At 45.3% G+C, this 17,177-nt stretch overlaps 1 protein-coding gene across 3 annotated transcripts in view; it reads right to left on the bottom strand.

Moving 5' to 3' along the window:
• Positions 1-17,177, bottom strand: part of SORL1 (sortilin related receptor 1) — a 162,136-nt gene that overhangs the window by 68,424 nt on the left and 76,535 nt on the right. For 2 of the 3 annotated variants that reach the window (XM_057553490.1, XM_007196697.3), the window contains exons 13-18: positions 12,816-12,994; positions 11,136-11,322; positions 7,321-7,449; positions 6,398-6,483; positions 2,664-2,836; positions 1,450-1,581 (exon numbers count right to left, since the gene is read on the bottom strand). In XM_057553490.1, coding sequence (XP_057409473.1) covers positions 1,450-1,581; positions 2,664-2,836; positions 6,398-6,483; positions 7,321-7,449; positions 11,136-11,322; positions 12,816-12,994 — 886 coding nt within the window. The remainder of the gene's footprint in view (positions 1-1,449; positions 1,582-2,663; positions 2,837-6,397; positions 6,484-7,320; positions 7,450-11,135; positions 11,323-12,815; positions 12,995-17,177) is intronic. The other variant, XM_007196698.2, reaches the window with a different exon arrangement.

Below are 17,177 nucleotides of genomic sequence, written 5' to 3'. Positions count from 1 at the left end.
GACTCTGCTCTCTCCACATTCTCTCCTCCACACAGGCTCCTACACCTTCAGGGAGGCTGGTCTTCTCATGGCTCCCCAAGCCTGACATACCTGTCCCCGTCTGCTCCCGCCATATCCGCCCCCAGGCCCACCTCCTCTGCTGACCCTTCCGAGCCGCCTCGATCAAGGGGCAGCCACTCTTCTTACACCATTGCACACACAGTGTTTGAGTTGTACACTGTGAGCGTGTGGACACTGAAGCTTTACCTGCACCTTTCTAGCAGAGCGCTGACCACACTCAATTAAAAAAAGGAGTGGAAGAGTAATAACAAGACCACCGACGCACCGCTCAGTGTGTGCCCAGCGCTGTCCATCTTTCCACGCCCTTCTCTCAACCGCCCCGTGAGGGGAACATTCCAATGATCCCCTCCTCGATCAGGGCGCAGCTCAGATGTCCCTTCCAAGACACTTCCTCTCCCCAGTCACACAGTCACATTGCCCCATCTGACGTTCTTTGCAGCACGTGGCACCAATAGGACGGATGGACTTATTTCTTCATGATTTTGCTTCCTCCACTAAAATCTAATCTCTCTCAGCACAGGGACCTGTGTGTCTTGCCTCCTGCTGTATCATCATGACCTAAAACCGTACCTGGCACAAAGCGTGCCCGAAAACAGCACTTGTCAAATGACTGAGTGGATAAAGGAATCCTCATCTTACAGATGAAGAAACTGAAGCTTAGAGGGGATAAGAAACTTGCCCAAGTCACTTAGCTACTAGAATAAAGACTGAACCCAGGTCTGTCTCTCGAGTTTGTGGCTTCTGTCATGCAACTTCTCCCATCTCTCTGGGTCTCTCTTCTTCTACTGTGCCTTCTAGTAAACCACAAGTCATGTCTCCCCATGAAATCAGTATAAAGAGGTGCGGAGGCAGCGCCCCACTGCCTCAGCAGGAACATGCAGGAGTTGAGCATGCCTAGGAGACCATGACTTCTTACCTTCCTAGTGCCCTGCGGAGCTCAGGTGCAGACAGGTGAAGTGAGGATACGAGAGCACCTACCTTACTGGGGTGGCTGTGAGAAGTGAATCAAATAATTCATGCAAAGTGGTTCCAACAGGGCTCCTCATCATTAACAACAATGATGAGGATGGCAATCATGATATTATCTTCATTATGCTAATTGATGGCATAATACTCGAGTGTGGATGTCATGGCATTATAATAACGCTACGGTATTATTATCATCATTACTGTTACTACTCTATGCTTCTGCTAGCCCAAATATAAGTATTCAGGTATCTTAATGAAATCTCTGTTTGACAGATTCAGGCACCCTGTTCGCACACGGGACCTCCATGCTCTGCATTTCTCAGGCAATCTCCAGAGGAATTAGACACACTGGCTCCTGCTTCTGTGTCAAATCTGGCTCACAGCCCAGGGGCTCCCCTGCTTGCATAATTAAGGACATACCTCAATCTTTTTGAAGCCAGAATCCACCCAGTAAAGTAACTGGCTGAGGGGTTCAAAAGCCAAGGCTTCTACTGTCTCCAGGCCAGAACTGATGATCACCTCTTGCCCTGTACTCCCGTTCAAACAGAGGCGCTGATGAGAAAGAAAGAAGAAGAAACAGTGTGAAATGTTCAAATGACCTCCAGCCAAATCAGTCCCTTCGATGGGAACCCACTTATTCAATTGGCTTGAATGGTGAGGGCGGAGATGTTTTTATATTTGTAAGTGTTCCAGATGCACGAAGCTGGTTTTTAATAAAAGCATTTCTAAAATGGATTATGGCTTCCTGTTTGAAGCAGAATAACTAAACAGAACTGAATCTTTTCTATCACCTTGCATTATCATCGTGAACACCGGTCACTGAGCTGTGCTGTATCACAATAATGAGGTGGAGATGACCGAAATGCATGAGTCTGTCTGCTTTTAAAATAAACGAAACCAGACTGCTGTTATTTTTAAAATCCTGTGTCTGCTTTTTATAAAAAGTCTTTCCTCCCTCGGGAGGCTCCATCAGGTGCTATCGCTGGGACAGTAAAGGGCAGTAGTCACTGCCACCCCTCCACCAAACCCCTCGGATACCCGGGCCCTGTAAAATTTCTGTTGGGTTGGAAGTCCAGATAAAACTTGCTGGAATTGCTTTTCTAAAAGGATTAAATAGGCAATGAATAAATATCAAATAGCTCTCCTTTAAAATGCATGGGTCTGAGTGTACGGCCATCTATCTGGCCTGCATGGTGACCTTTACAGCTTATTTCCTGGTTCTTGACTGTGCTCAGAACAGCTGAAATGGATAATTACGTGAACTATGGAGAAGTCAAGTGTTACTATATCATGGCTTGGAAAGAAGGATGTTAACGAGGCAGCGGGTACGATAGGGAGGGACTAATAGTGCTACATACCGAGTCCTAAAATCTTCCCAGCAGGTAAAGGGAGGCCTCACTTATAAGCAAGACCGCAGACTGGGGGCTCCCTCTGTCCTTCCTACAAGGACAGAGGTAGGTAGGGAAAGAACATACTAAAACAGAAAACTGAAAAGTGTCATCTGTTGGCCCTGAGAGGAGTAACGACTTTAAAACCTCCAATACGCATCTCCTTAGGCCACTCTGAAAGAAGCTTACCAGGGCCGGGCAGTCACAAGGCACAGCTCCCCCCGAGCAGACCCAGAGTGGACGCACCTGGATGATGTCCAAGGCCAGGTCAGACCAATACAAGCAGTTGCGCTCATAGTCAAAATCCAGGGCCACCGCTGCCCGCAGGCCGGTGAGAGGCAGCTGCTCGGTGTCTCCGGAGGTCAAGTCATAGCGGTGGATGGACTTGCGCATGGCGTACAGGATGAACTCGTTCTCCTCTGCACAGACACACAAAGACGACAGGGGGCTGGACCTGGGGATGCTGAACGGGTCCTCACACGCCTGACCCTCTTTCTTCTCACCCATAAACCTCAGAGCCACTGCACATGGCGTGGGTCAAGTGAGAACGTAGGAATCCAGACTCAGAAGGTGGGTAAAGGAATCACATTTCTGCCTTGGGCAAGTTTCTTAAACTCCCGTGAATCTCTGTTCCCTTCGCAAAGTGTCTACTTGCTACATTTTTAAAAAATCTAGATTCCCTCCAGTAATCATGCTCCAATAGCTATTCTTCAGAGCTCGGCCTAAAAGTTTTGGTCACACTTGACAAAGTAATTACACAGATCAGCACATTCCTCCTCGTCACAGGACTGCATCACGTGGCATCGTAATCTTGTTGACTAGAGACCCCAAGTCGCTGAAGGCTTACAGCTAAGTTTCCTAATTCATTTACTCACCCATTCAATATTGTTCACAATGACATAGAGCAATTATATCACCCTACGATATTTTCAAAGCAATAATACATTCTTGGCCACCTACAAAATGTTTTACAACACAATCATCACAAAGATTCTATTTCTACTTAAATACTTACACAACGTACATACTATGTACCAGGCACTGTTTGATCCCAGTAACAACTGTATAATGGAAGAGCTACTATTAACTTGATTTTACAAATGAGAAAACTGAGAGCAGAGAGGTTAAGTAACCCACTCAAGGTCACACAACTAGTAAGTGGCAGAACCAAGACTTGAACTCAGATGGTCTGGATCCAGAGTCTATGTTTTAACACCCAATGGTGTAACACCAATGGTGCCACTTTTCAAGACATAGAAATAGAAGCCCAGAGTGCTTACGAGACTGACTTAACGTCAGACAACTAGGAACGTGAAGAGCTGGTGCTCTATCTCTTCCACTTAGGGAACAGCCTGGAAAACATCCAGATTCTTCCAAAGGAATGGAGATGAGCAACACACCTGCATCCATATCTGAGGCATCCGTTGTGACAATATGTTGCATCTGGGACCAAGTTGCAAATCTGGATCCCTCTGCTGCATGCCTGCACGGTGACTGTGGTTGTTTCTCTCATCCCATTCATGCAACGAGTTAACATGTCTTAGCCACCTCTGCTTTATAAAGGCTTCAATATAGATAATGCACCCCCAAAATATAAGTCTACCTACAATTTTTTACCAAAGGTAAATTTGCCTTCTTTTCCTTCAGTATTACTTCACTTCAAAAGTATCTAAGCTACCACCACATGATAACAAACCCCTCCCTTTGGTTTGCAAGAAAACCTTCCCACTGTAATTCCCAGGGGATGGAATAGTCGAGATGAAAAGTGCCGAGCTTGTAAATGACGTTGGAATCAAGGATTCTCGTGGCAGTTGCCACGTGGGGACGCGGAGACACATTCACAGCAGCAAGCCCTTCACCCCACATCTCTCTACCATCTAGAAACCTCATTCTGTTGCTTTGGTTGTTTTTTTTTTTTCTTCTTCTAACCAACTAGTGCCTTTTGAGTAGAGTCTGAGTCCTGAAACACCTGCCTTAGGATTGGGTGTAGAGGAACAGACAGCATTTTGTGTGCAATTCTTAACTTAGAAAAGAAATAGAATTCTTGGTTAATCCCAGCCATACATGAGCCCAGCCTAGAGATGTGCGTTATTATCCTAATCTCAAAGGAAGAAAAATTACTTCATTTTTAAAAATCTTTCCAGATGACCAGATTATCTCATCTTTGCAAACATATTATGGTTCCACATTAGTCCTATAAAACCATCTTTTCCTTTCTTGGTACAGCCCTGCTTTCTGTTCCATGCTTTAAAAAAAAACATTTAGGAGGTGGCCTACACTACAAATGAGATTTTTCCACTTCATTCCCTATTCTATCTTCTCCTATCAGAAGAGAAAATAGCTTTCCTACCAGTTTAGACAGTTTTAAACAAACTGTTTTGTCCCTCGCTGAATTATCTTCAGAAATATTTATTACCGAAGTACCTACTCCAGCCCCTTAAGAGCTATCACTCAAACCCTGCTCACCCAAGCCCTCATCAATAACAGCTCTCGTGAGGGGACTGTCTGAATATTATCTGCTCACTTGGGGGAATCTGCTGAAGCCGTGTTCTTTTTAAGTCTCCACAGTGAGGGATGTTAATTACTCGGTAATGATGGAAGATTAAATTAAGGGACTAATGAGCTTCGCATGAAAAACACCAGGGCAAACTGGCGAGCGGTGAGCGAAGGAGAGGGCTGCTCTCCCCTGCCCGCGGAGGACAAGGCTGCTTGCTCATGCTTCCTCCGGCGCTGATGGCTCTTCCATCGGACGCCACCACCACCAGAGGAGCCAGCTCGAGTCAGCACCTTCCCCGAGAGGCATGAGCAGGAGGGAGCGCTCCACGGGAAGAGAAGCCCTACGTGAAAAAGACTAGAAACAGAGCAAAGAAAGGAAAGACGCTAAGAGATTAGCTCTTTGTTAAGGTATCATAATTTCACGGCTATATTATACCTTTATAGCATGTGCACCTGCTCCAAAAGTTTCCCCCAATGAGCATGCATATGATCACCTCAAAGAACGGGAATGACGCTCATCTGCCACTTGAGTGATGGCCAAGGAAGAGCGTGAGGCTTAGAGTCTGAATTTTAGCTTTGTCACTTACCAGGTGTGTGACCTCAGATAAATTGTTTAACTCTCTCCTCTGAACACGCTTCCTCATATTTAAAAAAAAAAAAAAAAAAAAAATGGAGCTAATAATAATATCTGCTTCACTGGGTAGTTCTAAGGACTAAACTGATAACGCATGGAAAAGTACATTAAAATGTGTAAAATTCCCTTAAAATATTAGTCATAATTATTGTTATAAAAATTAAGATAGGGCTTCCCTGGTGGCGCAGTGGTTGAGAGTCTGCCTGCCAATGCAGGGCACACGGGTTCGAGCCCTGGTCTGGGAGGATCCCACATGCCGCGGAGCAACTGGGCCCGTGAGCCGCAATGACTGAGCCTGCGCGTCTGGAGCCTGTGCTCCCAACAAGAGAGGCCGCGATAATGAGAGGCCTGCGCACCGCGATGAAGAGTGGCCCCCGCTTGCCACAACTAGAGAAAGCCCTCACACAGAAACGAAGACCCAACACAGCCATAAATAAATAAATAAATAAAAATTAAACTTTAAAAAAAAAAAAAAAAAAAAATTAAGATAGATCACTTAACTATTTCCCAGAAAGCCATGAGTCTCTTTCTATGACAAACAAACAGATCAAGGAACACACACAGAAGGCCTAAGGGTGCCCTCAGCCCCCCAAGCCTAGAATACAACAGATGCCAAATAAATATTTTTCAATGAACAAAAGGGATGTCCCTCTGAAAATGTCTTCCATTCCTATAAAAACATAAGGTTATAAATAAATGTTGTTTGGATACCATGCTTAGGGGGAAACGGGAGCTCTGAGATGCCCATAACTTCTATTCTTTCTCTCCAGGAAGTCTGAAGAGCCGGGTGAGATCACGGGAATGCTTCAACAATGTCTCGACAAGACAAAGGGAAGAAACCACGTCTCACCTGCCAAAGGACACGGCACCAGCTCTCCTTCCAGGCGTACTTCAACATCTCCTCCACTGCAGGTGTCCCCAGAAATCTTCCGATAGCTGTCACCGCCCCCCACCAAGAGCAAGAGGTCAGAAACATCAAAGAATAGTCATAAAGGAACATTTTCCCATCCATGGACAATACAGCTTATCTATTCATTTGCCTATAGCGCAAGAAGAAGGAAGTTGAATCATTCTGAATTGTTTCTGCCTGTAAATAAATTAGGCAGCCCAGACAATTTGGAGCACTGTCCCAGGCGAGAGTTTCGCATATACCGTTGACCCTTGAACAACTCCAGGGTTAGGGGCACTGACCTACCCCCCCCCCACTGTAGGTAAAAATCCATGTAGTACTGCTACCTCTACCTCAAAATCAAAGGAATTCATAAATGACTCACCCAAAGGCAGGAACTCCAATAGTCTGAATAGAATCAGGACTAGAGCTCTAGTTCTTTTGAGTCTACATATTGTGATCTCTCATCGAACACAAACTTTCCCCCACCTTAACTTAAAGATCTGTACAATGAAAATACAGGTATTATATTTACTGAAGGAAATCCACATGTAAGTGGACCTTATATGCATTTCAAACGTGTACTGTTCAAGAGTCAACTGTATCTCTTCAACACAATGCTCTGAAGATGTGCACTGGCTGAAGTTTATGACTTAAGAAACAACTGGAGAAGCTTACAGACTTGCATTTTTTTCCACGGGGGCTAGGGTGGGGAGACAAGTTTGCAAACATAACAGTTTTAAATATTCCCCAAGCTACCTGAAACCTGCTACCTTGGAATTCTGGCATTTAGAGTATGAAAGGAACCCAGGTGGTCCTCTGTGCCCTCCATGCCAAGTGCAGACCCACTGTGTCCCAGACATGGCAACCTCTGTGAGACGTACCCTCTGGTTCTCCTGTAAGCAGAACCCACAGGACAAGGCACAGGAGGGGAGTATGACTTCCCAGAAAACTCAGGATCCGGAACACAAACCTCTAATAAAAAATCTTCACTCATCTTGAAGCCGAAGTCACTGAAAAGGCAATTGGGGCTCGGTAAGGCCGCTGGTTGACACACTTCAGGTATTTTGGGACCCTCCCTTGCGACGTCCACCCTATTGCCCACCACCTGTATTGTAAGTTACTCAACATGTCCCTTTAACGAATACTCACTATTTTACACTAATGCATTTTCAAAAGAAACTTTATAACAGAGCCGTAACTGGAAAACCATTATCATATGCCATAAATAGACAAAAACGAGACAGATCATGATGCCAAAGACAAAATAATATTGAATTTTTTTAGCTGGACCCATTTCCCTGCCCAGAGACTCCGGGCCTGCCCTCTCTTTGTTAAAAGCAATTGGCAAATGTGAAGAATTACTAGCACCCAGTGGGACTTTCTCCTTGACATGACTGGAGGGATTAAAAGAGAAATTTAAAGGAACCGTCTTTTTTCTAAACCAAGGATTCAATATTATTTAAGAGCATGTCCACCTACTCCCTAAAATCACCGCGGGGGCCTCCTCGTGCACTTTGGGACCTAGACCTTGAGGCCACAGACCTTCTGCAATTTGGGGACCACATCTCTTCCACACTGGCCAGCTAACCAGGCAGAGCCCTGGGGCAGGAAGCAGGGGTCCCAGGTCTAGTCTTGGCCCTGCCCTTGTCTGCGTGAGTTGACAGCTCTAAAACAGGGCAGCTGTACTTGCCAAGGTCTGGCCCAAACCATAAACTCGTAATCCAACGGGACTTTCCATGTTGATGTGCTTTACCCAAAAGCCTTCACTTACTCTATCAAGTATAACACCTACTACAGGAAACGTATTAACAGGTACAGGGCAAAGTGGTTCATGTACATACTACATCACAGTCTACATTTAGCACCCTGTAGAGCATTTTTCAGAAGGGAGCAGTTTTATTACTGTACCAAACACGTTCCATTCATTAAATCCGGTAAATTTTTACAGAATGGCTGCTTTAAACCTTTTGGGGGACCAGGCAGAGCATTAATTACTCCAGTGGCAAGGTACTCTTCTTGGGCAGTTTTTTCAAACTATAGGTCATGACCTAGTGGGCTGTGAAAGCATATTGGAGGGTCCAGACCTGCTTCCTCCCCTCCCCGCAAAGAAATTGCAAAATTCATTGCACTTGAAAGTAAATCTTACCTCATAAAACTTCTGTTTACATAGATGTGTGTACGTGTCTACATACACAAATATGTGTAGGTACAGGATCACACTATAAAATACATTGCTTACTAGGAGTTGCAGTCAAGAGTTTGAAAACCACTCTTATTGGCAACCTGGGGGAATATAAAGATGTAAAAGAAACTACTCCTGAAATCAGGGAACATACAGGCAAGTAACTGTGCTTCCCAGGGAGGCCCGAAAGGACTCCTGGAAGTAAGTACAGCTGTCCCTCAGGAGCAGGACAAATGGAGAGACACCGGGAGCTCGCCGAGTCTCACCTCCTCTCTTCACGTCCATGTCCAGACCCTGCCCTCCCCACTGCCACAGGCCAGTGCCACCAAACCTTTCCAAGAGCCATGCAGTCAGGCTGGTTCCTTTCTAGAAGCTACAGCAAACAGAGGAACTACAGGATGCCCGAAACACACCCTTCACCATTTGCATGGTCATCACCCCACAATCCCATCTGGCCCAAAGCCCAAGTCCAAGAGGGGCAGGGCAGGCCATTTCCTGGTCTCAGCCCCCAGTGGGTTTTAGCTGAGTGGGTATGGTAGACCCATGGGGGCCGGGCCCCTGGCTTTTGCTTTTGGTTGTTGCTATAGCTGTTTTGGGGGGATTTTAGAGAAAAACGATGATGATTTTAGAGAAAAACGATGATGATTTTAGAGAAAAAGCATAATAGTGGTCATCAAAAACAAAAATCAAGATTTGTTAGATTTTCTCACATATTTTTCATTTTGTCTTATTTTCAAGTATTTAACGGGGGTAAAAGAGGGAGGAGAGAGGGCTCGTAATCTTTTCCATGATCAGGGCCCCCAAAGTCTCAATCCAGTCGGCAGGGATACCACAGACCAGCAAAATCCCTCCGATTAGCATTACCATTTAGGGTTCTCTAAGGGAGGGCAGAAGGCAGCAGAGGGGCACTGAGCGGGCATCACTGGGAACATTGGACAGCTCTGCGCTTCTGCCATGAAAGCGTCTACGTTGTTATCTTAGGACCACACAGCTTTCGGAGAGGATGCTCGTCTTCAGCTGTCTAAAGCCCTGCTGCTCTGAGGGCAGCTTTGCAGAGAAGCAGCCTTGGGGTCACCTGGAGCCTGGGTGACTGCAGGGCCCCAGGACAACCAAGTCAGGACTTGCATTTTAATGAGATCCAAGATGATTCACATGCACCTTCAAGTTTCAGAAGCACTGGTCTAGGACCGGAATTGCCCGAATCTGGTTTGCTGCTTTGTAAATAAAGCTTTATCGGGTCACGGCCATGCCCATTCATCTAGGCGGCAATCTCGATACATAGGCAGAGCTGAGTAGCTGCAACGGAGACCACATGGCCTGCAAAGCCTAAAACGTTTACTCTATGGCCCTGTTCCCACCTCTGGACTAGAACACACCCGAGGTTTCTGGCTTTAGTCAAGATAAGTGTGGCTTCCCAAAGCAACCTTTGGTTTCTTTATGCTTCGGCAACCACTGAAAAATGAGTTATGTGCTTATGATCAGTGCCCACGCTCTACTGAGAGCCCTGCAAATCTGGAATGATTTCACGTTGGATCACAGACTTGGGGGATTGTCTACGGGCTCTGAGACCCTATGTCTCTACTGCTAGCATCATCTTCCTAAAGCTAAGCTCTGTTCCAGTCATCAACTCTCCTCAAAAGCCTCCAAAGACACCCTCCTGCTTACAGAATATGGTCCACGCCCGAGTCTCCACCCCACCGTATTCTCTCTCTTTTCAGCCTCATCTCCACTCACTGACCCCCAGTCATACACCCAACAAGGCATCCAAACTAAACCACCAACTACACTTTCCTGTGTCCACACCTTCACGCTGCCGCTGCATCTTCCTAGAACGCTCCAGTCACGTATCCAGATGCTTCTTCCTTAAAGCCCATCTCAAACAGTGTTGCCTCCAGAGATTTCCTGATTCCCCAGCAGCAAATCACAGTCTCCTCTTTCCTATCAATAATCCCAGTAAAAGCACCCGTTCCTCCTCCAAGGTACCTGCATCTTCCCGTCTCCTGTTACAATGATTTGTGTGCATGTCATTACTTCCACAATGTCAAGCAGTGCCTTGGATATTTTACTCAAGGACTAATGAATATACAAATATATATATATATAAATATATATAAAACACTAACCCCCCCCCACTCGTTTCAGATAAAGAAACAAATTCCCTCTAGAATAGGACTCCTAACAAAAAGGAGTTACCTACAATCGAACCTTCAGTGTGTTCCTTTCTTGGGTTGCCCTCGTAGAAACAAATCCCAGAGTGATCTATTCCTGCATAAATCACTGCAACTTGCCTGGGTGTCACACCTCCACCATATCACACGGCTGTAACAACTAAATGGAATAACCTACATAAACAATGCCTAGTACGGTTCCGGGCTCATAAGAGATGCTTAATAAATATTTGTTTCCTATGATTCCCTCCCTTTCTTCAGGGGAAGGGACCACGCCCTAGTCTGTTTCCCACACCGGTGAGTGACCAGAATAGAACTCAGTCCCTGGCATGGAGGTAGAACCCACCATTCATAGTCCTGTCGGGTACAGGAGCAGTTGGACAGGACCACCGGCCGGTCGAAGTCTTCTCCGTTAAAGCACGTGGCGTGGGGGATCCTTCGTTTGAAAACAGTCTTGTGCCCTAGCAGACACTCGCTGCCCCGCTCATCAGATGGGGACCACAGCTTGTAGTCGTTCTCTGTGCAGGGGACCCCTGAGGAGAAGGAAATGCAGAATTACAGGCAGACCCACGCAGGGTTTCCTGCCCTGCCCGCCCCGCAGCCCAGCCACCCACTTCCCAGGCCTCCTGTTACTGCCCAGCAGGTGTGCAGGCCTCCGGAGCCAGCCCGCCCCTCTAATCAGCCGGCTCTGAGGCCGGTCAGCAGCCCCCAGGTGTCTCCTGAAACATGGATATCCATCTGATAAAGCTGGGAAGAAGCAAGCATCTTTGGTGTTCGCTGTCTACACTTCTGAAAGATTTTAGCAGATTCTGCAGTTTCCTTTAGAAATAGGTGCCTAGAGGCGTTTATCTCCAGGGAGTTAGGTAGAGGCTGAATCCCTGAGAGATGGTATCTCTCAGGAGTACTGTCCCCTGCCTGCTTCCCGAGGCAGCATGGATGCATCTGGTAGTATGGCCCACGAGCAAGAGAATTCGCTGTCACTGCTCGGAAGGTATGGGATCTTCATGAAAGGAGGCTGAGAATTGGTCAGACAACCTGGATAGTCACTCCATCTACCCACATCCACTCGAAATTTAAGTAGAGTGGTTTCTACAGGAATTCCAAAGTACACCAATGTCTGTACTGGTAGTTTATGTCTTTTTCATATGTGTGTCTTTGGTCAGATTAAATGCTGCCTGAAATTGATGAACTACTGTCAACTCAACACCATTCCAATCAGCAAGCATTCATTAAACCCTTACTGACAATAAGGTTATCAGGCCGTCCAGTGGGTAGAATATAAATATGCACAGGGCAGGTTCTTGTGTCTAAAGATCTATGATCTAGTTGATGGGAGAGGACACACCCAGAGTGACAGACACAAATTTGTAATTCAAGGTGTGATGAGTACACGCACGCTAGGGACACAGAGAAGAGGGGAGCGATCTTTTGGTTGGGATTAGCAGTCAAGTGCATTGGATCCTGATCCATGAGAAGGATTTCAACGAGTGGAAATTGAACTCAAGGGTCCTTCCAGGCATCTGGAATAACGTCAGCCAAGGCAGAGAAGTTGCAGAGGGCAGGGTTATGTGGGGGTGAGGAAGGAAGAAGTATGTTGAGGAGGTTCACTCTCCCTGCTCACTTATTTACAGGTCCTGGGTCTGGGCTAGCAGATGGTGATGAGACCCCAGACAGCTCTGAGAGGACCCTGCATCACTCACTAGGAGTAGTTACCCACTGAATTGGCCAAACTGGAACTGCTAATTTGGAAGAACGTTTTCCAAGCATTCATTCATCCACATGTTCAGCACACATATACGTAAACCCGCCCTGTGCCCGTGCACGCACAGGAAATGAGGATACAAAAGACAACACGTGGCCCTATTAACAGCTGCCCAAGCAACCGCCTCTGAATCTCTCATTCACTTACTGCATACGTGCCCATCTTCTTCAATGGATCACAAACTCTTCCCAGGGCACAGTATCTACGCTGATGCTTTGGTCAATAGGTATTTCCATGCAAAGGGCCGAGGAGGCAGCAGCTTACCCAAGGCATCCGTGGCATTGACCTGGAGGATCAGCCAGCTGTGGATGTTCTCTTTGTTGGAGCCAAAGATGGTGAAGACAGTGCTCTTCTCGCCAGGCTCCGTGAGGAGCCCGTACACAAACACCGGCTTCTCGGAGAAGACGAATGTTTTCCAGGTCTCCCCTTCGTTGGTGCTGTACCTGCCCAGATGCAAGTGAAAGGATCCTTGCGGTTAAAGTCTCTGGGGCAAGAGCTTGGTTTCCAGATAACATTCATCTGTAAGAGGAACCAGGGCTCCTTGGAGAAGTGGCTGATCCTGGGCTAAAGCCGGGCAAGTTTAAGGTTGTGCCAGAAAGGGGGGAAGTGCTCACAGATGGATGCCGATGACCCAAAAGGGCGTGGGAGCCACCCTGACGGGGCGCCAACTGGCCAGTCTGGGAAAGTATGAACTTAACAAAGAGAAACGATGGTAACAGATAATGCACTGAATGAAAATAGGGCGTGGGTCTCTAAATGGTACCAAAAGGGAAGAGAAAGGGAGGAGGGATTTTTTTTTTTTTATTATACTACAGTGCTACCTAATAAATGTTGAAAACAATGACAGAATGAGAAAAGTGACTGTACTCTAACCCCCCACGGTAACAACCGAGGCAGACAAGAGGACCAGAGTGTTCACACGGTCTAAAGATATCAACTCACACTCACTGCAAAGGGGGAAATGTAATTTACAGCGGACAATCTGAGTTACAACCCGCGGCAAACTTAGCATCACTCACAGTGGTTCAACCTGACATCGTGTACCTCCTGGATAAAGCACTGAGGATACCACATCATCTAGGCACCACTATTCCATGCGACTGGACAAATTCAGAATGTGGAACTTTCTACATGACAACTGGTCTGGATTCTTCAAAACACCAAGGCCATTAAAAACAAACCAACCAACCAAAGAGGCAGGGAGCTTGTTATAGATTAAAAGAGACTAAAGAGGTATAATAACCAAATGCGATATGTAAACATGGACTGAATCCTGGATTAGAAAAAAAAACAGCAGCTACAAATAGTAAAGGACAACTGAGAAAATATAATAGTCTGTAAGTAATACTGAGTTCATGATCATTTTCTTAGGTGTGATAATGGCATTCTGATTGTGTAGGAAAATACCCTTACTTCCTGGAGATACGTATATGTTTAAGTATTTAGCTATAAAGGGGCACAATAGCTGCAACTTTTCAAATGATTCCCAAAAAAAAGGGTGGCTGGACAGATAGATGGATGGCTGGACGGATGGAAGGATAGAAAGATGACAGACAGGATAAACAGATGGCAAAAGCAGAGCAAACGGACAAAATGTTAACAACTGGTGATTGTTATGGGAGCTGTAGGGGAAGGTTACATGAGTAATTTTTATACAATTTTTCCAACTTTTCCCATAGTCTTAAAAATTAAAAAGTTGGAGGAAAGTGTGTCCTGAGAAAAGTCTCCAAGACAGACTACATCAGAATGAGAGAGCAAGCCCTTGAGAAAAAAAAAAAAGCAGCACTGAAGTAACTGTATTGATTTCAAATTATCTTTTGTATTGAAGAGGAGAAGGAGGAGAAGGCGAGGAAAGTGTGCCTGATATTTGCTTCATCACCCAGTAAGCTGGTGAGATGTTCACCACGAGAAACCACTCTATTAAGAGGGGGTTCATTAGGGTCACAGAGCTACTGGGTCTCTCGAATCCAAATTATATACAAAACTTTTCTTTCACTTTTCCCATGTTTTTGAGATATCAGTTTTACTCACTCAGGATCTTAATACTTGATGTAATTCTTTTTACAACATCATTCAATCCAAACACTTCCTCTTATCTTGAGATTACTAAAATTGGTACTTCTGCAAGAAGTGCTATGGGTTAAACCTAGTGGTGGGGCTACAGGGCAATGGGGACTAAGCAATCTCCTCCACAGATCTTCCTAAGAGGAGAAATTCTCTTCTGGCTGATATGCTTTTGGTTTCAGCTAACTCTGAAGCAGCTACGGTGATAAGGTAACTCATTCAATCTCTTTCTTGTAGCAGGGTGATGAGCTAAAGGCTTAGCGCCATCTTTAAAGCAAACCGAACCAGCAGAGTCAGACTATTAACCAGACATGATGGGAGCTATCCGTGTGATAATGCTGGAAGTCTGCCTATTTGCACATTGCCTAGGTAATTCTACTTAAAAGCTCCTTGAACCCAAGAGAACCTCAGGAAATGAATCATCCCATTTCTTGAGAAGTTCCCAGCAGACTCTGACCATAACATACTAACGAGACTAAAAAGCAGGTGCATGGCCGAGTACAGCCCTGAACCTAAGAATAAACTGTGCATTTAAAAAACAGTGCTTTTTCAAAATTTTGGAGACATGGTAGTCACCTTATCAACTGCCAACAGTTAAGGGAACATCTGTTCTGGACCGAATTCTGACCTCCAAAGGAGAACTTGTGCTGGTGAAGTGAAAGTGACAAGAACCTTGCAAGAAAACAAACCAAGCCATCTTTATATGCCTAATAGTCGTGAAAGAGGACGTAGGGCCCCAGCCCTTAGGAACGGAGAATTCAAAATGTTCAAACAGAAGTATAGACATAATCTCATGGCCAAAGCTCTCAAGAAGATGGGACTATAATATAATAATAACATAATACAACCAAAGATACACTAACTAAGTGAAGCAGTGGTAGACACTCAATTTAAAACACCAATGTGTGGCTGGAGAGAAAGGTCCTTGATGAGCTCAGACTTTTAAAAAAACATATTCAAGATGAGCAAAGAGTCATATTAACCAAGGGCAAAAACTTACAGAGCAGTAGCGATCTGCTAATTAATTCTAGCTGTCATTCTTACAGCTAGTAATCTGCAGAAACAGTGGCCAAACTCCTCAAACTCAAAATAAGTCAAGGATTATGCTTCAAATTACCAAAATAATTGGGAGATCAGTGGGCAGTGAGACGTGGGTTGGTTACCCAGCAAGTTCTATAAAGAATTAGAAATGGAATAGGCTCATCCATCTGATGGTTAATGGTATAAATAGGAAAGACAGAAAAAGAGGCAGAAGTAGTTAGTCAATTTCTATTTTGGTTTTGTCTTTATTAAAGAGAATGATCTTCAAACTGGACAAAGCAGAAAAAAACACGGAAGTCAAAGGAAAATGAATGCAAAATAAAGCACATTCTAGGGAACTGAAAGATTTAAAGGTATGATTGCAGAGCTCCTTTTAATAATCTCTAAAAGAACCATGAGAACAGATAAAGATCTCAAGACTAGATGAGAAAAAGTAACTTTATTTCCCTTAAGAAAAAGTTGTTTCAAGAATGGAGTATGAAACAGTTGATTGGAGAGAACTTACATGAAGGAAGTCGGAGCTGGGAGCTCAAACTGTTTCACACACAAGTCACAATAAATGAAACCCGTTTCCTTTTCTCAGGGTAACTCTTGATTTCAGAACAGGGTAATGATATAGGGCAAAAAAAAAACTGTCTTAGGGTTTTTATTAACAGAAATTGAGTGTCTAGGATCATGCTGGTATCAACGCCAATGTGATGCATGTTTCAGGCTGCTGGGGATAGATCTGGGCTCCACATCTTAAAGCTCTGACATTGTGAGGAGGGCCCAAAGGAGAAGCTAGAGGGTGTAGATTCAGGATGCTACAGCACAGGAGGGAAGGAACGGGGGCTGTTTGCCATGGAATAGGAGATGCTCTCAAGAGGAGAGGGAAGGGTCCTCATGCATCTGAAAGGCTTTCAGGCAGAAGAGAAAATATCTGCTGGATGTATCTCCTGGAAGCTGAGCCCGCTGCATAGCAACGGGAGTGAGGAGAATTTGGGCTCTCTGACCTGAGAACTTTCATTCATAAAGGAATGGATGAATAAATACTTAGTGCATGAACAAATGAACAACAAATTGTCCAAAGTGAAATGGAAGCTCCTTTTGATTTGGCAAAGTCCCCATCACTAGAATTATTTAAGCAAAGACTTGGGTGATCATCCATCACAGATGACAGAGAGAAAATTCCTGCAACGGGCAGTGGAAGACAGAACCAGATGATGTAATATGTCCAGATCCCTGCTGGGGATCTCCCCGTGGACATCCCACAGCCACTTCAGTTCAACTTGTCCACATCTGCACTCATCCTATGGCCCTTCAGGCCAACTCCTTTTCCTCTGCTTTTCTATGAGTGATACAATCATCTTGCCCTGTCACCCCCCCATCCCCCCGACACCGTCTAGTCAAAAAGCAAGTCCTGAACACTTAGTCCTCAAAATGCTTGGTTCCCACCTAAGCAGCACCTCTCACCTCCAGCCTTGGTCCTTTTAAATTCATGCTCCTGAACTTGCCAGAGCCATCTTTCTACACTAGCCGTGT

Source organism: Balaenoptera acutorostrata, chromosome 9 (assembly GCF_949987535.1).
Source record: "Balaenoptera acutorostrata chromosome 9, mBalAcu1.1, whole genome shotgun sequence".
Taxonomy (NCBI): Eukaryota; Metazoa; Chordata; class Mammalia; order Artiodactyla; family Balaenopteridae; genus Balaenoptera; species Balaenoptera acutorostrata.
The sequence above is the reverse complement of the archived record's forward strand: the minus strand, read 5'-3'. Positions and strand labels throughout refer to the sequence as shown.